This window comes from Babylonia areolata, chromosome 11 (genome assembly GCF_041734735.1).
Source record: "Babylonia areolata isolate BAREFJ2019XMU chromosome 11, ASM4173473v1, whole genome shotgun sequence".
Taxonomy (NCBI): domain Eukaryota; kingdom Metazoa; phylum Mollusca; class Gastropoda; order Neogastropoda; family Buccinidae; genus Babylonia; species Babylonia areolata.
The window spans coordinates 7,430,654-7,455,653 of record NC_134886.1 but is presented as its reverse complement, the minus strand read 5'-3'; the positions used below and the strand labels follow the sequence as shown (position 1 = coordinate 7,455,653).

Here is a 25,000-nt window from a genome sequence, read left to right as displayed (position 1 = left end):
AGTTGGTTTGCTATTGGTGTTGGTCTGTCTGGTCTGTTTGTCTGTTTGTTTTTCTGTTCTGGGAGCTTCCGTGTTTCGATAATTGTTTATTTATTCCTTCGTTTGGTTGGTTGGTTGGTTGGTTGTTTTAGATTTATACTTTGTACTTTGTTATTTTCACTGTCGTCAAGTTTCTTATGATAATTACCTTTTTTTTTTTTTTTTAATTGAAGTCTTTCTAATTTCTTCACATTGTGTGTGTGTGTGTGTGTGTGTGTGTGTGTGTGTGTGTGTGTGTGTGTGTGTCATTCACAAAAAAAAGATACTTATCGTTATCGTATAAATACTTATTGTTGTTGAATTTCTTTGTGTTTCAGCACAAAGCAGACGTTTGTGTTTGTCATCAACGTGCGTCAGCACAGGTAAGTTCCATCAGATGTTTTGTGTGTCTGTTTGTGTATGTGTGTGTGTGTGTGTGTGTGTGTTTGTCTGTCTGTCTGTCAATCTGTGCATCTGCCTGTGTGTGTGTGTGTCTGTCTGTCTGTCTGTCTGTGTATCTGCCTGTTTGTGTGTGTGCGTGCGTGTGTGTGTGTGTGTGTGTGTCTATCTGTGTGTCTGCCTGTTTGTGTGTTTTCATCTTGCGTATATGACTATGTTTTCTTAAGTATGTAAGTGTGTGGAGAGTTGAGTTCAATCGCTGTTTGATCGATTAATGTGTGGGCACGGGGGGCGTGGGGGGGAGGGGGGATTCATCCCTCACGATGGAAACTCATGTGAACCACCTGTGTAAAGTTCTTTACTTTGAGCTTCGTAAGATTAGTAAAATCCGCCCCTTCCTGTCTGTTGATGCTGCCAACAAACTTGCTGTTGCCTTCATTTTATCCCGCCTAGATTATTGTAATTCTCTCTCAGCTGGCCTTCCCAATGATAAACTCTACAAGTTCCAGAAAATACAAAATAGTGCAGCTCGACTCGTCCTTAAAAAGTCGAGGAGAGAGAGTGCTACTGCTCTCCTGCGGACACTTCATTGGTTGCCTGTTCAAGCCAGAATTGAATATAAAGTTGCCTTCCTATGCTTTCAGTGCCTGAATTGTGATACCACACCCTCATATCTTTCTGAGCTTGTTAACTCTTTCCATACGAACGGCGAAACAGACGACGTTAACAGCGTTTCAACCCAATTACCATCATCAAAATATTGCAAGCGGAAGGCTCTTATACTGAAGACGTGAACGTTGACAAAGAATACCACAATTCTGACGACGGAAGCTAAAGGTTGGGTCATTCAGACACCCACTGGACATCCGAGGGGTCTGTGTAGAGGAGAAAAGAGGACTGGCCGTACTGAGTGAGTTAACCCGTACTTGCCAAACAGAAAATTGAGATCTCTTGATTCCTCCCAGCTAACTGTTCCCCGATATTTCCTTAACTCCTGTGGAAAGAGGTCATTTTCCGTCTTCGGCCCAACAACTTGGAATTCTCTGCCTGTTGCTCTCAAACAAACAACTCATCTATCTACCTTTAAATTAAATCTTAAAACTTATCTTTTTAAAAAAAAAATACTTGTCACGACTCTAATAGTGCTGTTGTCCCAGGCCCATGGCAATGTGAGTGTGTGTGATGGGAGAGCAGAGAGAATGGGAGTGGGTAGATGTATGGTGGTGGTGTGGTTCAAAAGGGAGAATTACCCGCTTTTTACCATTTTTACCTTTTCTATCTAAAATTTTATTTTACAATTTTTACAAAATCTGTGGCACGCAGATTACAGTTATATTCCTTTTTACATGTATGTATTTTAAGTGAAAATTGCCGTCATCTCAGCCGTTTAATCATGTGTGTGTCTGTGCGTGGGTGTTAGTGAGTGTTGGAGTGTAACAGTTGTAGTATTGATAGTATGCTACTTTGTGAGTTTTATGCATTGTGTTTTTTATAATATTAATGATTTTGTTTTTTGTTTCTACTACTTTTTATATGCTTTCTTGTTTCACTTTAGATACTGAATTGCAAAGCGCTTAGAGCTTGCTTATGCTTGTATTATAGCGCTATATAAAAATAAATTATTATTATTATTATCATTATTATTTATTCATAATGCATCTATTCCTTAATCTTTTTTTTCATTTATCTGTATGTTTACATGTTTATTTGTTCATTTATTCATTCGCTTTTTTTTCTTTGTATTCAACATTTTACAAACATAACGACAACCAAAAAATCTGACAAAATATATCAAGTACACTTTTACATAAATTGACTGAAAGGCACCTAAAATATGGCCGTATACATCTGAAATGCAGTCTAGTTAATTATGATAATGTTCATCTACCTATTTATTCAATCAATTTTATGTTCATTCATTTATTTATTTATTCATTTATGTGTGCATGTATCTATGTATATATCTGTGTGTCTGTGTATGCATGCATGTATGTATCTATATACCTACGTGTCTATGTATATATGCATGTATCTATGTATTGATACGTGTATCTATGAATGTATGCATGCATGCATGTATCTTTGTACCCATACATATATATGTATGTGTATGTATCTGTATGTCTGTATACATGCATATATGTATCAATATATCCATCTATCCGCCATATTATCAGCGGTTTCTCTATTGCAATGGGGAACCATTTACAGCTTAGTCTTTTGTGAAGGACTATAATAATCAACAGAAGTAGTGCATACAATATTTGATTATGGATAATTTTTGGTCCTGATCCCGCTTCCCCCGTCCCGCCTCTCACCACACACCGTTCCAATATTATGTTTGTTTTTCTTTCTCCAATCACTGACACTCACCCTCTCCATTTTACATTTTGTACGTCTTTTCCACATTCTGTTCTCTCTCTCTCTCTCTCTCTCTCTCTCTCTCTCTCTCTCTCTCTCTCTCTCTCTCTCTTTCTTATTAGGTGTCCTGTATTTTCTAAACTACGAGAAAAGTATATATTTAAACATTATAGAAATAGTAACACTCCACCAATTCCATTTTTGTTACAAAATGAAGACAAGTGTGTAATAAGAGATGTCGCTATGTTTATTTACTATGCTTTTCGTTCCAGAGAGGAAAACTGATGTGAAGTTTAATTTAAAATGTTCAAATCAAATTGCGTGACAGAGCAATTATGTTTCGGTTCTGTTGAATCTGGTTTTTCCCTCATTTTTTTTAAATCGTTATCTTTATGTGTACGTGTTCTCATGTGGACATGCTGGTGGCCTTCGCATTAACTCACTCAGTACGGCCAGTCCTCTTTTCTCCTCTACACAGACCCCTCGGATGTCCAGTGGGTGTCTCAATGACCCAACTTTTAGCTTCCGTCGTTAGAATTGTGGTATTCTTTGTCAACATTCACCTCTTCAGTATAAGAGCCTTCCGCTTGCAATATTTTGATGGTGGTAATTGGGGTGAAACGCTGTTAACGTCGTCTCTTTCGCCGTTCGTATGGAGAGAGTTAAACTTCCTGCGTTCCTGCGTTCCTGCGCTCCTCCGTTCTCTCTCTCTCTCTCTCTCTCTCTCTCTCTCTCTCTCTCTCTCTCAGAGGCAGTAGATACACGGAACAAGATAATAAATGATCAAAACGCCCGTTACTTCAAAATATGTGCAAACATTAATGGTTTCCAAAATTATTTCTTTGAGGGTCAAAATAGAAGCAGATAGAATTAGTATTTGGATGGCCAATCTGATGGTGATGATGCTGTTATTTTTTGTGTGTGCAATTTGTTGGCTGTTGTTAGTTGATATAACCTTTGTAACATTAGGTGTGTTAGTTTTTTGTGGGTTTTTTTTGTTTGTTTTTTTTGCTTTTTCAAATGATTGGATAAAACGACACTGTAACTTCCCCTGTACCCCCCTGTCACATGGGCTGTTAACTCACTCAGTACGGCCAGTCCTCTCTTCTTCTCTACACAGACCCCTCAGATGTCTAGTGAGTGTCTGAATGACCCAACCTTTAGCTTCCGTCGTCAGAATTGTGGTATACTCTGTCAACATTCACCTCTTCAGTATAAGAGCCTTCCGCTTGCAATATTTTGAGGATGGTAATTGGGGTGAAACGCTGTTAACGTCGTCTCTTTCGCCGTTCGTATGGAAAGAGTTAAGCTAATGACAGTAAAGAGTCAAAGTGTCAAAGTGTCTCTCTCTCTCTCTCTCGTTTCCTTTCTTAGTCCCCTCCCCCTTGCTACCCATCCCTCCATCTGTCTATCTGCCAATCGTGTCCTTCCAGCGGCAGAGCTGATGGCGGGGATGGACGTGGCGGCGGACCCCTGTGAGGACTTCTTTCAGTACGCCTGTGGCCAGTGGAACAAGCGGCACGTCATCCCGGAGGACGAGCACAGCTTCGGCACCTTCCAGAAACTGCACGAGAAGCTGCAGGTCGTCCTCAGACGTGAGGCTGGTGTTTGTTGGTTTCTTTTGTGTTGTTTTTTTTGGTGGTGGTGGTGGTGGTGGTGTTTGTTGGTTTCTTTTGTTTTTTGTTGTTGTTGTTGGTGGTGGTGGTGGTGGTGGTGGTGGTTGGTTTCTTTTGTTTTTTGTTGGTAGTGGTGGTGGTGGTGGTGTTGGTGTTTGTTGGTTTCTTTTGTGTTGTTTTTTGGTGGTGGTGGTGGTGGTGGTGTTTTTGGGTTTCTTTTGTTTTTTGGTGGTGGTGGTGGTGGTGGTGGTGGTGGTTGGTTTCTTTTGTGTTGTTTTTTGGTGGTGGTCGTGGTGGTGGTGGTGGTGGTGGTGTTTGTTGGTTTCTTTTGTTGTTTTTTTGTTGGTGGTGGTGGTGGTGGTGGTGGTGGTGTTTGTTGGTTTCTTTTGTTGTTTTTTGTTGTTGTTGTTGGTGGTGGTGGTGGTGGTGGTGGTGGTGGTGTTTGTTGGTTTCTTTTGTTTTTTGTTTGTGGTGGTGGTGGTGGTGGTGGTGGTGTTTGTTGGTTTATTTTGTTGTTTTTTGTTGTTGTTGGTGGTGGTGGTGGTGGTGGTGGTGGTGGTGTTTGTTGGTTTCTTTTGTTGTTTTTTGTTGTTGTTGGTGGTGGTGGTGGTGGTGGTGTTTGTTGGTTTATTTTGTTGTTTTTTGTTGTTGTTGGTGGTGGTGGTGGTGGTGGTTGTTGGTTTCTGTTGTTGTTTTTTGTTGTTGTTGTTGTTGGCGGTGGTGGTGGTGGTGGTGTTTGTTGGTTTCTTTTGTTGTTTTTTGGTGGTGGTCGTGTGGTGGTGGTGGTTTTGTTGTTGTTGTTGTTGTTTGTTTTGTTTGTTGTTTTTTGTGTGGGTGGGTGTGTGTGTGTACGAGTATGTGTGTGTGCGTGTGCCTGCGTGTGTGTATATATGTGTGTGCATCTGTTTGTGTCTCTGTGTGTGTATGTCTGTGTGTGTGCGTGTGTGTCTCTGTGTGTATGTGAGCGCGTTGTGTGGGTGGATGTGTGTACGTGTGTTTGTATGTGTGTCTGTGTCTGTGTGCACGTGTGTGTGTGTGTGTGTGTGCGTGTGTGTGTGTGTGTGTATGCGGACGCGTGTGTGTGTGTGTGTGTGTGTGTGTATGTCTGTGTGCATGTGTGTGTGCGTTCGCGCGCACGTGTGTGTGTGTGTGTGCGCGCGCGCGCGCGCGAATGTGTGTATACGTGTCTGCTTGCATGTGTCTATGCGTCAGTGTTTGTATGCGTGTGTGTGTTAGTGCGCGCGCGCTTAGCGTTCTAAGCACACATCTGACATTATGTACGCTAAAATGTGGGGGGTCTGAGTTTGTGGAGGAGCGAGTTTAAGGACTGTGACAGCGAATGGGGAGCGTCTTTCAGCATGGAAGTCTGTGTGTGTGTGTGTGTGTGTGTGTGTGTGTGTGTGTGTGTGTGTGTGTGTGTGTGTGTGTGTGCTGTTTCACCTGACTCCTCTGTGTGTGTGTGTGTGTGTGTGTGTGTGTGTGTGTGTGTGCGTCTGTGTGTCTGTGCGCGTGTGTGTGTGTGTGTGTACTGTTTCACCTGACTCCTCTGTGTGTGTGTGTGTGTGTGTGTGTGTGTGTGTGTGCTGTTTCACCTGACTCCTCTGTGTGTGTGTGTGTGTGTGTGTGTGTGTGTGTGTGTGTGTGTGTGTGTGTGTGCGTCTGTGTGTCTGTGTGTGCGCGCGTGTGTGGATGTTCACGCGTGCGGATCACTTGATTACGAATGTGTGCGTATAAAATGCCTTCTCGCCTATTTTTTTATGCATCCGCGTGGTAAAGGCGCGTCGTTTTGTCGCACGCACGTGCGTGTTTTGAAAAAAAAAAAGCTGAATGGAAATTGGGAATGGGAGGAGGAGAAGAGGGTGGTAGAGGAGGGCGGGAGAGGGTGGGGGAAGTGTGGTGTGGGGGGGGGAGGAGGGGGCCAGGGGGCGGGGGGGGGGGGGGGGGTAGGGAGTAAAAGCAGAAACACATGTATGTAATCATCTGAAGCACGTGCGGCCTGCTCCAGTTTCTGATTGACCTGGAAGGAAGGAAGGAAGGAAGGAAGGAAGGAGACCCGCTGTGGAGTGGAAGTGATGATGTTTTTGATTGTGTAGTCAGAGTGTTGTCTGCGTGTAAATAACAAGTTTTTAAATTACTGTACGTTTAGTTGACTGTTTGAACGCTTTTACGGATAAGTGTGTTTGTTGTTGTTGTTGTTGTTGTTTTGTTGTTTTTTTGTTTGTTTGTTTGTTTGTTTTTGTTTTTTTTTCGTTTTTTTTTGGTTTTGTTGTGTGTGTGTGTGTGTGTGTGTGTGTGTGTGTCTGTCTGTCTGTCTGTCTGTGTATCTGTGTCTGTATGTCTCTGTGTGTGTTTGGCTGTTGCTGTTGATTGTTTGTTCGTTGATTTGTGTGTCTGTGAGTGCGTGCGTGTGTGTCTGTGTGTGTGTGTGTGTGTGTGTGTGTGTGTGTGTGTGTGTGTGTGTTTGTGTGCGCTTGCGTGCGTGTGTGTGTGTGTGTGTGTAAGATCTTACATGCGAATGCATCAGTGCAAGACTTTGTAGATCTACACACTCTGTTTGTTGGACCATGACAATGATGATGATGTTTGATGATGACGACACCAACGCTGCCTTGTGAATAATTAACGTGACGTAACGTGACGTGTGTGTCGTCAGAGCTGCTGGAGGAGCGACCAGGACCCTCGGACAGCAACGCCACGCTGAAGGCCAAGACCCTGTACAAGTCCTGCGTCAACACCAGTGAGCGTCTCGCCAGCTCTCTCTCTCTCCTCCTGTCTCTCCGCCCTCTGTCTTGTCCCCACACACCTCCTTCCCGATTAGGCTGTTCCACAATTGGCCTGTTCCTGATTCGGCTATTCCAGATTTGGCCTATTCCAACGTCGGCTGTTCCAGATCGGGCCTGTTCCTGATTCGGCTATTCCAGATTTGGCCTATTCCAACGTCGGCTGTTCCAGATTGGGCCTGTTCCTGATTCGGCTGTTCCAGATTGGGCCTATTCCAACGTCGGCTGTTCCAGATTGGGCCTGTTCCTGATTCGGCTATTCCAGATTTGGCCTATTCCAACGTCGGCTGTTCCAGATTGGACCTGTTCCCGATTCGGCTATTCTAGACTTGGCCTGTTCCAGATTTGTATTTGCATTTGGATTTCTTTTTATCACAACAGATTTCTCTGTGTGAAATTTGGGCTGCTCTCCCCAGTGAGAGCACATCGCTGCACTACAGCGCCGCCCATTTTTTTGTATTTTTTCCTGCGTGCAGTTTTATTTGTTTTTCCTATCAACGTGGATTTTTCTGCAGAATTTTTCCAGGAACAAACCTTTTGTTGCCGTGGGTTCTTCTACGTGCGCTAAGTGCATGCTGCACACGAGACCTCGGTTTATCGTCTCGTCCGAATGACTAGCGTCCAGATCACCACTCAAGGTCTAGTGGAGGGGGAGAAAATTCCAGCAGCTGAGCCGTGATTCGAACCAGCGCGCTCAGATTCTCTCGCTTCACAGGCGGACGCATTACCTCTAGGCCATCACTGATTTGATTGGCCTATTCCCAGTGCGACCGTTCCCAATTTGGCCTATTCTCGATTCGTCTATTCCCGATTTGGCCTATTTCCAATTTGGCTATTCCAGATTTGGCCTATTCCAGATGCGGCTGTTCCAGATTTGGCCTATTCCAGATTCGATTTTTTTCCAGATTTGGACTATTCGCGATTCGATTTTTCCAGATTTGGCCTATTCCAGATTCGGCTATTCCAGATTTGGTCTATTCCAGATTCGGCCTATTCCAGATTTGGCCTATTCCCGATTCGGCTATTCCAGATTTTATTGGCCTATTTCCAATTCGGCTATTCCGGATTTGGCCTATTCCCGATTCGGCTGTTCCGGATTTGGCCTATTCCCGAATCGGCTATTCCGGATTTGGCCTATTCCCGATTCAGCTGTTCCACATTTGGGCTGTTGCCCATTCGCCTAATCCAGATCCCCGTTTCGGCTATTCCAGAATTCACCTGTTCCCGATTCGATTCTCCCACCACTAAACTGGTGATCCCCGATTGTCCCATTTCTGGTTGTCTGTGTACTGGTTTGATGTGCCGTCCAGAAAGTGAGACTTCTCCCCCAGCTCACACAGTTTTCAGCTTCCCCTGAACAGTTCATCTTTATTCATTATAATGAAACGAAGGTAGTCTTTCGTCCAAATCACATCAGTGTAAGGTGGAGGAATTTTGTTTAATGTCCTGTCACACAAATCGGTGATTGAAGACATTTTGTATTGAAGACATAATGTATGCATTTCAGTATAAACGTTTATGAAACAAATATCTAAATACGATTGCAGAAAATTACTCAGTGGACTTTCTAAAAAAGAAATTGTCAATCTAACAAGCAAAACAACTGATAATGAATGCAAAAAGTCAAAAACATCAACGTTCTCAGTCACTTGTGATGACACACTTTCGTGCAGGTAAGGCTTCATCGAATCACAGTAAAAAAAATTAAAAAAAATAAATAAAATAAAATAAAAAATAATAATAATAATAATAATAATAATAATAATTTATAAAAAATAAAAAATAAAAATATATATATATATATACGCTTAACATTTGTGGAAAGGCTCTAAACCATCAGAATAAGAAGAAGAACATGATCTGATGATAAAAACGGAACGTACCTTTCATCTGCACAGCGCAGATCAATTTCGTCGGAGACGTGCAGATGCGGACGATCACGGACGATCTGGGAGGCTGGCCAATCATCTTGCAGAACTGGAGCAGCGACTCTTTTGTGTTGGAGACCATGCTGGCCAAGGTCCGCTACGAGTATAACAACGACATTCTGATTGGCTGCTGGATCGCGCCAGACGACAAAAACTCTTCTTCCAATATCATTAAGGTGAGGCAGGCACAATGTGTGAGGGGGGAAGGGCGAGGTCGTGTATTGGCGTGCGTGTGTGTGTGTGTCTGTTTTTGTGTCTGTGTTTCTGTGTGTGTGTCTTTGTGTTTGTGACTCTATGTGTGGTGTGTGTGTGTGGAGGGGGTATTTTATTGTTTTTTTGACTATTGAAGCCTCCTCTCTCTCTCTCTCTCTCTCTCTCTCTCTCTCTCTCTCTCTCTCTCTCTCTTCCCTTCCTCCCTCCCTCTCTCTTACCTGCTCCCTCCCCCCCCTCTCTCTCCCTCTCTCCCCTCTCTCCTCTCTCTCTCGTTTATTTACATCGTCGTACGAATAAAGAAGAACGACAGATAGTGGTGTTGGAGCAGTTTCTTTTAGTTTGACGACAGCTGGTATTACCGTTATTTTCAAGTTTTCTCGAAATTTCTCTTTGGTTCAAATGTTCATTCATACCAGACACCAGACAGAAAAAAACATTCTGCCCAAAAACATGATGTCTTGGGCATTATTCTTAACAAATTTCAAAGTGATGGATCATATATGAAACACTTGACATCACAGTTCGGGGTGCTCTACTCTTAACTAAGGCTGCCCTTTTGTTAAAGAGGACACCGTGCATTTTGTCCTGATTTAACCATAGCGGTTCCCTCGTATGTCATCATCGTTTTCAGTCATGTCGTGACATACGGCTCCGTGCTGGTGCATTTGACCTTCTTGCTTGGCTCCACGCAAGAGACTGGCATCATGTTCACAGACTGATCGATCCTTCGCCACAGTGAGGTGTTGCATAGTGGTAACGCCTCCGTCTGTGAAGCCAGGGGTTATGACCGTACAGGATCCAATCCCACACATGGAATAGAACATGTCTTTATATCCAAGTGTACCGGGGTCACAAGGATTATTAGGGGGGGTATAGAATAGAATAGAATATGTCTTTATTACCAAGTGTACCGGGGTCGCAAGGAATATTGGGGGGGGGGGGGGTAGTACATAACAAGGTACGAACATAAATCGAAAAACCATATACAAACACAGATACAGTAGAAATTAGAATACATACAAGTGCGTATCAATATAAAAACTTGTGCATACTCACACATGCACGCACTACACACGCACACACACACACACACACACACACACACACACGTTTGAACAGAAGCCGCATATTACATGCAGATGGGGCTGATGACTAGATCTCAAGGTGGATGGTTGTTGACTGCACAATTATATTTCTCATACTGGATTCGTTCGAGAGACAGGGCATTCACTGCCAGGTGTATTGGGGAATAGCCTGCGGGTAAACCTGTACCTGCCGGTAAAGTACCTGAGGCAAGGCAAACTGCCCGAGGGTAAGCAACATCCGGTAGTCAGGAACACAAGAGACTACCCACGGGTCTACAAACCCCGAAGGCAATATACCCTTACTACCTGCCGAAGGCAATATACCCTTACTACCTGCCAAGCAGAGGCAAATATGGTGGATATTTTTGTAGCATTTTTTTTTTTTCGGGGTTTGGTTTTGTTTTGTTTTGGTTTTTTCGGGGTTTTTTTGTTTGTTTTTTGTTTTGTTTCTTTTTCGGGGTTTTTTGTTTTTTCCGGGGTTTTTTTTTTTTTTTTTGGTTCTTTTTTGGGGGGGGGGGGTGGGGGGGGGGGGGAAACAGACGTGCTTTGCGGATTGCACGTGTTTTGCAAAACTCTCTCGACAGTGCTCTGAACTGTGGTGCGATGAGAAGTAAAATTGAGAGCTTGGCAGAAAGGAATCAACGGGATTTTTAATTACAGACGATGGGACAGCTTCCTGAGCGCACCACGGCAGCGTGCCTTGAACAGGAAGATAACTTAGCCTTCACAGTAGTCTTAAAGGTCTGTGGCCTTTCATGCCCTGCCCTCATGGTGACCTCAGTTTCGATACCCCTCCTCTTCTGTGCTTGGGGTGAGGCCTGTCAATGTCGTTAGTATCGGCGGATTCGTCGGGGGCTGTTGTTTGAGGGACGTGGTGGCGGTCTCCACTCTGGGAGGGACGCTCACTCAGTCTGGCTCCGCGACTAAGCCATTATTGTCGTTAGTAGGGGGGGCTTAGTAGGTGGTGTCCTAAGTACGTTAAATCAGAACAGGCACCACTGAACACCACCGAAGTGAGTCAGCAGCAGTGCAGTGTCTCATCTGGTGTGTGGCCTCCTGGCGACCTAACATCGATGGTTCCCTGCGGACTGCCGACGCTGGAACTGCGACAGACGAACCCGGGTGTGGCCGTGTATGGGGGAATCTAAATGAGCGGCGTGGGAGTAATGCCTTCACGTCAAATTTTCCCCGCAGGTCCTTTACCTTGTCAAAGGTAACTTGCCTGAAGGCGAAATGAAGTTTTTGTCTTGAATACGGCTCCCTGGTTGACGCCGGTTTGAGTGATTTGGAGCTTGGGCTTTTGTTCTGTGAAGGTTTCCTTGTATGAGGGGTGGGGGTGGCGGGTGGGAGGGGATATATGTCCAGGTGGATAAAATATAAGTAAACCTATAAATATTTCGGGAAGTAGCGCTGACATAAGTAATTGGTAACATTATATTAATCCTTTAATAACACTATAGATATTTGGTGCTTCCTTGAAGCTTTGGCGTCATAAATACATGTGACATTTTGTATCACTTTCACTTTTTTCATTTCTTCTTGATTTTGTGTGTGTGTGTGTGTGGATCTATCTATTTATTCATATGAATGTTTGTCTGTCCATCACCTGTATATCTAATCATTTATTCATTAATTCTTTATTCATCTTTTACGAACAACACATGATCATAAGACAGATGATTGTTGTTGTTGTTGTTGTTGGTCCTTGTTTTTAACCCTTGTATCTCAATAAGGTGATGATTTTTACACTTTCATTGATGGACTAAATGACTGTTTGCTCTTTGAATGTTGAATCTCACCGATGTTGTGAAATGTCAAAATTAAAGTGAAATATAAGAATCATGCAATCAACAACCATTTACCTGAAGATCTATCTAGTCATCAGCTCCATCCACATGTTATATGCGGCTTCTGTTCAAACGTGTGTGTGTGTGCGCGCGCGCGCGCCCGTATGTGTGTGTATGTGCGCGCGCGCGCGCGTGTGTGTGTGTGCGTGGGGGGTGGGGGGGGGGGGGCGCATGTGTGTGCAGGTGTGAATGTGCACAAGTTCTTATATTGACATGCCCATGTATGTATCATAAATTCTACTGTATCTGTGTTTGTGTATGATTTTCGATTCATGTTTGTACCTTTTCATGTACTATCCCTCCTCCCCGCCCACTTCCACCCCCACCCCCACCCCCCCCCCACGCCCCAATATTCCTTGTGACCACGGTGCACTTGATAATAAAGACATGTTCTGTTCTGTTCTGTTCTGTTCTATTCTGTTCTGTTCTATTCTGTTCTATTCTGTTCTGTTCTGTTCTGTTCTATTCTGTTCTTTTCTATTCTGTTCTGTTCTATTCTGTTCTATTCTATTCTGTTCTGTTCTGTTCTATTCTGTTCTATTCTATTCTATTCTGTTCTGTTCTATTCTGTTCTCTTCTATTCTATTCTGTTCTGTTCTGTTCTGTTCTATTCTAACCTTGTGTTCAAGGAGGGGGGGGGGAATACAAATAAGCTTTTTTTTTTCTCACCTTGCCCTGTGTCCCCGACCTGCGGGCCAGCTGGACCAGCCAGTGCTGGGCATGCCGGACAGGGAGTACTACCTGAAGGCCAAGTCGGAGTCGGAGTTCGTGCAGGCCTACCTCAAGTTCATGCGGGACATCGTCACCCTCATGGGCGCCCCGCCTGAACGCCTCGAGCAGCAGCTCCTCGACCTCCTCGAGTTCGAGACCATGCTGGCTAACGTGAGCTTGGGGGTGTTGTAGGGGTGGGGGGGAGGTGATGATAGTGGTGGTGGTTGGTGGTGGTCATACAGAGAGAGAGAGAGATAGAGAGTTCAGCCTAACATGCGTGATGGTTCGGTTTCGCTGAATTAACCCATTAACGGTTTCACGCAGACATGATTGCCTTCGTTTCCTCAGACCATGTGGCCACGAAAAGGTCGCGTGGGTCACACATAATGATGCTGCAGTACGATTGCTTTGTACATCTCCATACCTACATGTGGAGTGGTGATGGTGGTGGTGGTGTTGGAGAGTGGGGATAGCCGAAGGGGGTAGGATGGGTGCGTGCAAGTATGGCAGCATTGCCTGTGCGCAAAGGTATATTCTGGAGAAAAAAAAAAAGATATATGTATCTGTTGTGACGTTTGTTAACAGATTAATGAATACATACAAACATTAATTTGATCGTACGCAGACAAGCTGACTTCTGTTAAATGTAATGATTATTTATCCTTTTTTTTTTCATTTTCTGCTGCGTTTGTGGGCTGAAACTGAAACTCTCACGTCCCATTCGTATACATGCTCGAGTGGGTCCTTACGTGTTTGAACGTTTTTATCCCGCCATGTAGGCAGCCATTCTCCTTTTTCGGTGGGTGGCGGGGGGGCAGGGTGCATGCTGGATAATGTTCTTGTTTCCATAACCCAACAACCAACATCGGCATGAATTTCGAGATCGTTTTGTATTTAACGCACGCGTTTGATCTTCTGCGTGCATACACACACGAAGGGGGTTCGGGCATTGGCAGATCTGCACATCTGTTGACCTGGTAGATCGGGGGGAAAACAAACATCTCCACAGTTTACCCACCAGGTGCCATGAGCGGAATTCCAACACAAGACCTTCAGATTCTTCTTCTTATGCGTTCACTCGTATGCACACGAGTGGGCTTTTACGTGTATGACCGTTTTTACCCCGCCATGTAGGCAGCCATACTCCGTTTTTTCGCGGGTGTGCATGCTGGGTATGTTCTTGTTTCCATAACCCACCGAACGCTGACATGGATTACAGGATCTTTAACGTGCGTATTTGATCTTCTGCTTGCATATACACACGAAGGGGGTTCAGGCACTGGCAGGTCTGCACATGTGTTGACCTGGGAGATCGTAAAAATCTCCACCCTTTACCCACCAGGCGCCGTCACCGTGATTCGAACCCGGGACCCTCAGATTGACAGTCCAGCGCTTTAACCACTCGGCTATTGCGCCCGTCCCTTCCCAGTCTATTCCTCTTTCTTTTTTTTTTCGAGTAAGCCTTGACACTTGTCTTTTCCTCTTTTCCACAGTCTTTGATGTACTGTCTGTGTTGTTTTGCTCTGATTGAAAGTCAAGCGCTTTAAACCACTCGGTCTTTTGAGCCTTGTCGCAATAACTGATGATAGTCATGACGATCGTGGTAGAATCCGTTCGGCGTTGGGGCTTCTGGCCCAGTGCTCGCCAGTGATCAGAGTTCGGGTCCCCGGGTTCGGCATGGTGTTGCGTCCTTGGGAAAGGCACTTTACTCCGACTTTCCTCATTCAACCCAGATGTGAACGGGTACCTGGCTCAGGCTGGGGAAGATCAAACCCGCTAAGAAGGAGAGGATTGGGCCCCGCCTTCCTGTTCCGAGTCCTGGACACAGTGGGTGTGAACTGACTGACCCGATGACCGCAAAAGGCTGTGGAACCTTTAACCCACTCAGTACGGCCAGTCCTCTCTTCTCCTCTACACAGACCCCTCGGATGTCCAGTGGGTGTCTCAATGACCGCCAACCTTTAGCTTCCGTCGTCAGAATTGTGGTATTTTTTGTCAACATTCACCTCTTCAGCATAAGAGCCTTCCGCTTGCAATATTTTGATGAGGGTAATTGGAGTGAAACGCTGTTAACGTCGTCTCTTTCGCCGTTCGTATGGAGAGAGTTAACTTTTTCAACATTGGTAGAAGAGCTGATTGTGATGACGACGATGACGACATTGAACATATCGGCAACGGTGACGATGATGATGACAGCGAACGTGATGACAGCAACAATGATGATGATGAAAGTGAACATGATGATGACAACAGTGACGATAATGATGATTGAGGATGACAGTGGACATGATGACAACAACGATGGCGATGAAAATGATGACAGTGAACATGATGACGACAACGGTGACGATGATGATGATGATGACTGTGGACATGATGACGACAACAGTGACGATGGTGATGATGATGATGATGACAGTGGACAAAATGAAGAGAACAGTGACGATGATGACGACAGTGGACACGATGACACCAGTGACGTAATGATGACGACATAGTGTGCCATGACCAGGTGACGAGGCCCAGAGCGGAGCGACACGACACTGGCGCCCTGTACAACAAAATGACGATCTCTACACTGCAGCAGCTTGTTCCGCAGGTGGTTCTCTCCCCATCCCTCTCTTCTTCTTCTTCTCTGTGTGTGTCTCTCTCTCTCTCTCTCTCTCTCTCTCCCTAGCTCTCGTTCTCTGTCTGTCTGTGTCTGTCTCGCTCTTTCTCTGTCTCTCTCTTTCTCTCATTCTCTCTGTCTCTCTCTCTCACTCTCTCTCTCTCTCTGTCTGTCTGTCTCGCTCTCTCTCTCTCTCTCTCGCTCTCTCCCTTTTATATGTCTATCTGTCTATCTTGCTCTCTCTCTCTCACTGTTCAAATCCGTTACATTATGAATGATGACAACACTGGATTCTTGTATTTTACCTGTCTCCAATTATGATGATTTCATTTTATTTTTTATGTGACTTATGTAAACGGGCTTGACAACATCCGACAAACAAACGTATACGTGAGGTGTACATGGATGTGTTTAGGGAGCGGAGAGACGGGGGCGGGTGAGAGAAAGAGAGAGAGGGGGGGGGGGGGTACTAAAACAAGTTGGGTCTGAATGATAGAAGTTCCTCTCTCTCTCTCTCTCTCTCTCTCTCTCTCTCTCTCTCTCTCTCTCTCTCTCTCTCTCTGTGCCCAAGTCTCCCCTATCTCTCTATGTCTCTGTCTATCCGTCCGTCACTCTCTCTATATATATATATCTCTCTCCCTCTTTCTCTCTCTCCCTCTCTCTCCCTCCCTCTCTCTCTCTCTCTCTCTCTCTCTCTCTGCCCAAGTCTCCCCTATCTCTCTATGTCTCTGTCTATCCGTCCGTCACTCTCTCTCTCTCTATCTCTCTCCCTCTTTCTCTCTCTCCCTCTCTCTCCCTCCCTCTCTCTCTCTCTCCCCCAATGTCTCCCCTATCTCTTTATGTCTCTGTCTATCTGTCCCTCACACTCTTCCCCCCCCCCCCCACCTGCCTCGCTCTCTCTCTCTCCCTCCCTCTCTGTCTATCGCTCTGTTATCGCTTGCGCGCGCGCGCGCTTGTGTGTGTCTGTGTCTGTGTGTAGTCCCTTGTCAGTTTATTCTAAAAAGTATTGGCACCGAAGGTCAGCATTTGAAATCGCTGTAATCTGCACAGATCACGCTGGAGATTATGTTTGAAATTGGGGAAATAAACAAAAAAAGGAGTCTACTACAAAAGAACATGACGTTACTGTTTTTTCACCGACGTTTTACCGACGCAGGTTTGATCGTGAATTTTGATTGGGAAAAGTGACCAAAGTAAACTTATTGTACGTGTGTTTGTGCGTGCGTGTGTGTGTGTGTGTGCTCGTGCACGCGTGGGTATGTGTGAATGCGTCTATGTCTGCATGCGCACGCATGTGTGTGTGTGTGTGTGTGTGTGTGCTCGCATGTGTGTATGTGAGTATGTGCTTGTGTATGTGTGTGCTTGTCGACGGGTTTGTGGGTCTTTGTGTTTGTGTGTCTGTGTGTGTCACTGTGTGTGTGTGTGTGTGTGTGTGTGTGTGTGTGTGTGTGTGTGTGTGTGCACGGCAGATCAACTGGCTGCAGTACCTGAGGAGAGCCATCAGCTCCTCCCTGACGTCAGAGGAACAGGTGGTGGTGTTTGCCGTGGACTACCTGTACGACATGATGAACATCGTGCAGAACACAGATAAAAGGTCTGGCCAGTGCACCGTGTTCCGTTGCGCTGTGTTTCGCTATATTGCGTTGTGTTGCGTTGTATTGCGTTGTGAACATCGTGCAGAACGCCGATAAATGGTCTGGGCAGTGCTGTGTTGTGTTGTGATGTGTTGTGTTGTGTTGTGATGTGTTGTGATGTGGCAGGTGGAAGGTGGCAGAATGGTTAAGACGCTCAGCTGCCAATACAGAGAGTCCGTGAGGGTGTGGGTTCGAATCCCGCTCTCGCCCTTTCTCCTAAGTTTGACTGGAAAATCAAACTGAGCGTCTAGTCTTTCGGATGAGACGATAAACCGAGGTCCCGTGTGCAGCACGCACTTGGCGCACTGAAAAAGAACCCATGGCAACGAGAGTGTTGTCCTCTGGCGAAATTACGTAAAATGAAATCCACTTTCATAGGTACACAAATATGTAAGCATGCACTCAAGGCCTGACTAAGCGCGTTGGGTTATGCTGCTGGTCAGGCATCTGCTCAACAGATGTGGTGTAGCGTGTATGGATTTGTCCGAACGCAGTGACGCCTCCTTGAGAAAGTGAAACTGAAACTGTGATGTGTTGTGTGCTGAACTGTGTCGTGCTGTGCTGTTTTGTGTTGTACCGTGTAGTGTGTTGTTCTGTGCTGTGTCGTGTCGTGGTGTGGTGTGGTGTTTGCTGTGCTGTGCTGTGTTGTGCTGTGCTGTGTTGCGTTGTGTTGCGCTGTGCTGTGTTGCGTTGTGTTCTGCTGTGCTGTGCTATGCTGTACTGTGTTGTGTTGTGTTGCGCTGTGCTGTGTTGTGCTGTGCTGTGCTGTGCTGTGTTGCGTTGTGTTCTGCTGTGCTGTGCTATGCTGTACTGTGTTGTATTGTGCAGTGTTGACCTTCTGGCAACGCGTCCGCCAGGGAAGCGAGAGAATCTGAGCGCACTGGATGGGAATCTCATAGTCGTCAGTATTTTCTCCCCCTCCACTAGACGTTGAGTGGTGGTCTGGACGCTAGTCACTCGGATGAGACGATAAACCGAGGTCCCGTATGCACGCACGTACTTCGCGCACGTCTTAGAACCCACGGCAACAAAAGGCGAAATTCTGTACGAAAGTCCACTTCGGTAGGAAAGCAAATAAAATTGCAGGCAGAAAAAGAACTGGTGGCGCTCTCAGTGTTTTCACGCGCTCTCTCTCTTTGTGGAGAATGTTAAAAGAATCGGCTAGACTCCCCTTGCATGTGTTACTTGGAGCAACAAATTTCAGTCACAGACATAACGTATCAAGATACATTTTCCATGCTATCAATACAAGGAAAAAGTTAATCTGCAGTCAGTGATCAAGCATGGTGAAAAACTATATAAAAACAAATGTCGATATGATGGGCACATTGTTTAAGTATATATTCATTCAGTTTGTACTTGTTTTTGTTGTTGTTGTTGTTGCTATGGATAACACAATGTTATATGCAACCTCACCGATCCACCCTTCCCCATTGTATTGTGGCCCAAGGCCGATGTACATTAAACGTTCTGAGTTCTGAGTTCTCTTTGTGGAGAGCAGCCCAAATTTGACACAGAGAAATCAGACAAAAAGAGTAATACAATACAATACAATACAATACAATACAATACAGTTACATTGCGTGGCGTTGTATTGTCTTGTATAGCATTGTCTTTTTTTCTGTGATGAGTTGTGCTGTAGTAACTTGTATTGTACAGAGCAGGATGTAGTATTTGTCCTTAGTATTGAACCTGTACGACGTGATAAAAATCGTGTAAAAAAAACAACTGATGAAAGGTCTGTGTAGTGTATTGTGTTGTATTGTATATGTGTTGTATTGCATTGTGCATTGTATTGGAACGTGCGGGTGTGTATATATATATATATATATTATATATATATATATGGGGGGGGGATTGGGGGGGGGGATATTGGCGTATGTGTGTGTGGCGTATGTGTGTTGATCTCTGTGTGTGTGTGTGTGTGTGTGTGTGTGTGTGTGTGTGTGTATCGTGGAAGCTGCGATACGTAGCATAGAAATGAGTGTGTGGAGGAGGGGGGTAGAGGAGGTGCAGGGTAATTTGTGTGTGTGTGTGTGTTGGGGCTCATGTACGTTTATGTGTATTTGACTGTGCTTTCATATCTGTGAAACTGCGTGTTTGGCGCATATCTGTTATGCATGTGTGTGTGTGTGTGTGTGTGTGAATGCGTGTCTTCATGTTTTACATTTATTTGCTTATTTATCATCATTGTTGTCTTATTTATTTACTTATATATTTATTTGTTATTATTATTACCTTTTTTCATATTATAATTATTATTTATTTATTTATCTATTTATGTATTTATTTACTTATTTATGTACGCTTATCTATTATTTATCAACCTTTTTTTTTTCTTTTTTTTTTTCTCAAGGCCTGACTAAGCGCGTTGGGTTACGCTGCTGGTCAGGCATCTGCTTGGCAGATGTGGTGTAGCGTATATGGATTTGTCCGAACGCAGTGACGCCTCCTTGAGCTCCTGAAACTGAAACTGTATTGCATTGTATTGCATTGTCCAGCGCTCGGGTTTGTATCACAGACTGACACAAGCTCGCAGGTGGTCCAACAGCAAAGTGAGTGCTGTATGATCAGTGGTTTTTCCACTGCAATGGGAAGTCATTTACAGCTTTAGTCATTTGTGAAGGATTATCACTCTGAAATTAGGAGGCAAGATTGCGCTAGTTTGAGAGTCACGTTCCTTCACAAACAAACAAACAAAAAAAAACAAAAAAAGACTAAGCTGTAAATGAGTCATAATCCTTCACAAAAGACTAAGCTGTAAAATGACTTCCTGTTTGGATGGCGAAACCATTGATCAGATAGCTTTCACTTTGCTGTTGGCCCAGATGTGAACTTAATGTTCAATCTGTGATATAAGCTGGGTGTTGGGCCTGTCAGTGTTGTACCGTACTGTATAGAGAAAAAACGTGGTGTTGTCAGTGGGCTGACGGTCGGTCAGTTCGCATGCTAACGTTTGATTGTATTTTGTATTTGTATTTCTTTTATCACAACAAATTTCTCTACAGTGCCACCTTTTTTTTTCTTCTTTTTTTTGTATTTTTTCCTGCGTGCAGTTTTATTTGTTTTTGCTATCGAAGTGGATTTTTCTACAGAATTTTGCCAGGAACAACCCTGTTGTTGCCGTGGGTTCTTTTACGTGCGCTAAGTGCATGCTGCACACGGGACCTCGGTTAATCTTCTGATCCGAATGACCAGTGTCCAGACCACCGCTCAAGGTTCAAGGTCTGGTCTAGTGGAGGGGGAGAAAATATCGGCGGCTGAACCGTGATTCGAACCAGCGCGCTCAGATTCTCTGGCTTCCTAGGCGGACGCGTTACCTCTAGGCCATTAATCCATCGCAGCTTCGTAGTGGGCTGATGAACCGAGCGGGTGATTAATTATGTAATGGATGTTGGATGTGTGCGCGGGGAGGAGGGGTTGGGGGGGGGATTTGGAGGTGGGGGGGGGGAGGCATCAAGATGAGGTTCCGACTTTCTGCGTAGGTCGTATCCTGTATGATGTGTGAATCCTCTGTCTGTACGTCTGTCTGTCTGTCTGTCTGTGTGTCGGTCTGTCCCAGTTTATCATGAAGCACTGCGTTACTCTGTGTGTGTTTGTGTCTGTGTCTGTTTCTGTGTGTGTGTGTGTGTGCGTGCGTGTGTGTGTGTGTTTGTATGTGTGTGTGTCTGTGTTTGTGTGCGTGCGTGCGTGCGTGCGTGTGTGTGTGCGTGCATGTGTGTGTGGCTCTGCGTGTGCCTGTGTGTGTGTCTCTGTGTGTGCCTGTGTGTGTGTGTTTGTATGTGTGTATGGCTGTGTTTGTGTGCGTGCGTGCGTGCGTGCATGTGTGTGTGTGTGTGGCTCTGCGTGTGCCTGTGTGTGGCTTTGCGTGTGTGTGTGTGTGTGTGTGTGTGTGTGGTGTGTCTGTGCACTGGGCAGGACCGTGGCCAACTACATCATCTGGCGAGTGGTGATGATGCTGGCCCCAGAGCTGACGGACCGCTACCAGGCGGTGCACAACCAGTACAAGATGGTGCTCCACGTGAGTCCTGCCACACACAGTCCTTTCTTATCTTTTTCTTTTCTTTTCTTTTCTTGTTGACTCACTTGTGTAAACAAAGTGAGTCTATGTTTTAACCCGGTGTTCGGTTGTCTCTGTGTGTGTGTGTGTGTGTCCGTGGTAAACTTTAACATTGACATTTTCTCTGCAAATACTTTGTCAGTTGACACCAAATTAGGCATAAAAATAAGAAAAATTCAGTTCTTTCCAGTCATCTTGTTTAAAACAATATTGCACCTCTGGGATGGGCACCAAAAAAAAAAAATTAAAAATGAAGCCTAATTATATGCAAACTGCATTTACTGTTATATTTATATTTTTTGGTATTCTCTAAACTTGGCACTTTGATCTGATATTCTGACCCAACAACAAGAGCAGTCATTATTATCAAGTTTTGTTCAAACAGGAACTTCTTTTGCTAAGCATGGAAGTTTTATTTATTTTGCAAACGTTTTGGTGCAGAGGGTAAAAAAAGGGAAATTACTCTGTAATTAATCCTAGGGGATTTAATTTGCCACAAGTGAGTCTTGAAGGCCTTGCCTCTCTTGTTCGTTGGTTGGCCTTGCAGCTTGGAGCGCGGCAGTGTGGGTGACATATAGCTGACTTTGAACTTGGTTGGTTAGCTAGTTATTTAGCTTGTTTAGTTATCTATCTATCTGGTTATCTGTCTATCTATCTGTCTATCTATCTATACTTTCCCCAGGGAATGAAGCCGGGTAAGATCTGATGGAAGTAGTGTGTGGAGAACGTGAAGGAAACTAAACTTGTAGTCAGTCAGTCAGCTAGTCAGTTCGTTAGTTGGTTAGTTGGTTGGTTCGTTAGTTAGCTAGTTAGCTATCATCTATATATCTGTCTGTCTATATATCTATCTGTCTAGCTATCTAACTTGGCCCTGTGCGGTCGGCTGGACTATAAGCAACAAGAATAAGAATAAATGTATCTATCTATCTATCTCTGTCTTTCCTCAGGGAGTGAACCGAGGCAAGATTCGCTGGAAGAAGTGTGGGGAGAACGTGAAGGAAACCGAAATGTTAGTTAGCACGGTAGCTTGTAAGCTGGTTAGTTAGTTACTTCGTTACATACTTGTCTATCTACCTGTCTATCTATTATATCTATCTGACTATCAATCAGTCTGTCTATCTATCTATCTATCTATCTATCTATCTATCTATCTATCTATCTATATCCTTCCCCAGGAAATGAAGCAAGGCAGGTCTATCTGCCTATCTATCTATGATATATATCTGACTGCCAATCTGTTTATCTATCTATCTATCTATCTATCTATCTATCTATCTATCTATCTATCTATACCCCTCCCCAGGGAATGAAGCGAGGCAGGTCTATCTATATATCTATGATATCTATCTGACTGTCAATCTGTCTATCTATCTATCAATCTATATATCTTTCCACAGAGAACGAAGCGAGGCACGTCTATCTATCTATCTATCTATCTGTGATATCTATCTGACTGTCAGTCTATCTATCTATATCCTTCCCCAGGGAATGAAGCAAGGCAGGTCTATCTATCTATGATAACTATTTGACTGTCAGTATATCTATCTATCTATCTATCTATCTATCTATCTGTCTGTCTGTCTGTCTGTCTATCTATCTGTATCCTTCCCCAGGGAAGGAAGCAAGGCAGGTCTATCTATCTATCTATATTTTTCCCCAGGGAATGAAGCGAGGCAGGTCTATCTACCTATCTATCTATGATATGTATCTGACTATCAACCAATCTATCTATCTATCTAAATCCTTCCCCAGGGAATGAAGCAAGGCAGGTCTATCTACCTATCTATCTATGATATCTATCTGACTATCAACCAATCTATCTATCTATCTAAATCCTTCCCCAGGGAATGAAGCGAGGCAGGTCTATCTAACTATCTGATCTATGATATCTATCTGACTGTCAGTCTGTCTATCTATCTATCTATCTATCTATCTCTGTCTTTCCCCAGGGAATGAAGCGAGGCAAGATCCGCTGGAAGAAATGTGTGGAGAACGTGAAGGAGCTGATGGGGCTGGCTGTGGGGGCCATGTTCATCAGAGACAACTTCCGGCGACAGAGCAAGGAAACGGTGAGAACATCCTGTGTAGGAGAGGGTGTGTGTGTGGTTGGGGGGGGGGGTTCGGTCGGGGGAGGGGGGTGTGCGGGGGGGGGGGGTTAGGGGGGGGGGGTTGTTGGGGAGGGGGTGGAGGGGGTGTTTGGTTGGGGGTGTGTGTGTTTATGATGTATGTGTGTGGATTTGTGTGTTTGTGTGTGTGTGTTTGTATGTGTGTGGGGGGAGTTGTGTATGTGAGTGTGTGTGTTTGTGTGTGTAGGGGGGTGTCTGTGTTTGTATTTATATAGGGGGGAGGGAAGGGGGGGGTTGTTTGTCTGTCTGTGTCTGTCTGTCTGTCTGTCTGTCGGTTGGTCGGTCTGTCTGTCTGTCTGTCTTTAAATCTGAGATGGTATTGGACAAAACAGGAAACGATACAAGATACGATAAAAACTTTTTTCTTCCACAGAGTGCAAGCGGAATGGATGCTTTCACTCTGTCTGTCTGTCTGTCTGTCTGTCTCTCTCTCTCTCTCTCTCTCTCTCTCTCTCTCTCTCTCTCTCTCTCTCTCTCTCTCTCTCTCTCAAGTCTTTCTCCCTCTGCATCTCTGTGTTTCTCTCTTCTCTGCATGTATCCCCCCTCTCTCTCTCGCTCTCTCTCTCTTCTCTCTGTTTCTCTCTCTCTCTCTCTGTCTGTCTGTTTCTCTCTCTCTCTCTCTCTCATTCATGCCACACTGCACTAACATCCTTAGTTGACAAGTGGCTGACTAATATAGATAATAACAACTTTCTATTTGTAGACTTCGCAAAAGCCTTTGATGTAATTGATCATGCACTTCTTAAAAAAACTTAGAATTTATGGCTTATCAAACAACACATTAGATCTCTTGCACTCATTTTTATCTGATAGGAAACAAGTGGTGATAATTAATGGAAAAGAATCTTCTCTGTTACCTATTGAATATGGTGTTCCTCAGGGTTCTGTGTTGGGACCGATATTGTTTTCCATTTTTATAAATGATTTTCCTTTATTTATCACTGCATTTTGGGAACTGTTTGCTGACGATACGACTTTACACGTTGACAATTCTAAACTCTCTGAAGTTTGCAGAACATTGCAGGTAAGTATTAATCAGTTAACTGATTGGTCTGAACTAAACCACATGAGTTTGCATCCACAAAAAAACTAAATGCATGTTGATTACAACCAGACAGAAGCGTCAAACTCTTGCATCTAATTCCTCCTCCCTTTTTGTAAATGGCAAAGTCATTGAAGAAGTCGACAGTCACAAGGTTCGTGGGGTAATTATTGATAACAACTTGACCTGGTCTGATCACATATCAATGTTATGTAAAACTATTTCCAAAAAGGTATATCAACTTTCTAAAATAAAACATTTTTTTAAATTTACATACTCGAAAAATATTTTTTCACGCCTACATTGAATCTTATATAAACTATGCCTCAGCTGTCTGGGATTCAGCGTGTGATAACATCCTACAACCACTCCCAAGGCGTGCTCTTAAATTAGTTATTCTAAAATCGTCCTCTTTATATGTTTCTGATTATATAGAACTTGATATATTGCCATTGAAAATTAAACTGAAATATAATAAAGCCATATTTATGTTCAAAATATTATCAGGTTATGCCCCACCCTCTCTCATAAGTAATTTTCCAGTAAATAGTCACCGTCACATGCATAAAATA

At 44.2% G+C, this 25,000-nt stretch overlaps 1 protein-coding gene across 1 annotated transcript in view; it reads left to right on the top strand.

Annotated features, from left to right (window-relative positions):
* Positions 1-25,000, top strand: part of LOC143287128 (neprilysin-1-like) — a 151,195-nt gene that overhangs the window by 102,081 nt on the left and 24,114 nt on the right. The window contains exons 5-13 of the mRNA XM_076595073.1: positions 357-401; positions 4,212-4,373; positions 7,048-7,131; positions 9,073-9,278; positions 12,947-13,129; positions 15,471-15,557; positions 17,036-17,160; positions 21,119-21,221; positions 23,210-23,329. Of these exons, the coding sequence (XP_076451188.1) occupies positions 357-401; positions 4,212-4,373; positions 7,048-7,131; positions 9,073-9,278; positions 12,947-13,129; positions 15,471-15,557; positions 17,036-17,160; positions 21,119-21,221; positions 23,210-23,329 (1,115 nt within the window). The remainder of the gene's footprint in view (positions 1-356; positions 402-4,211; positions 4,374-7,047; positions 7,132-9,072; positions 9,279-12,946; positions 13,130-15,470; positions 15,558-17,035; positions 17,161-21,118; positions 21,222-23,209; positions 23,330-25,000) is intronic.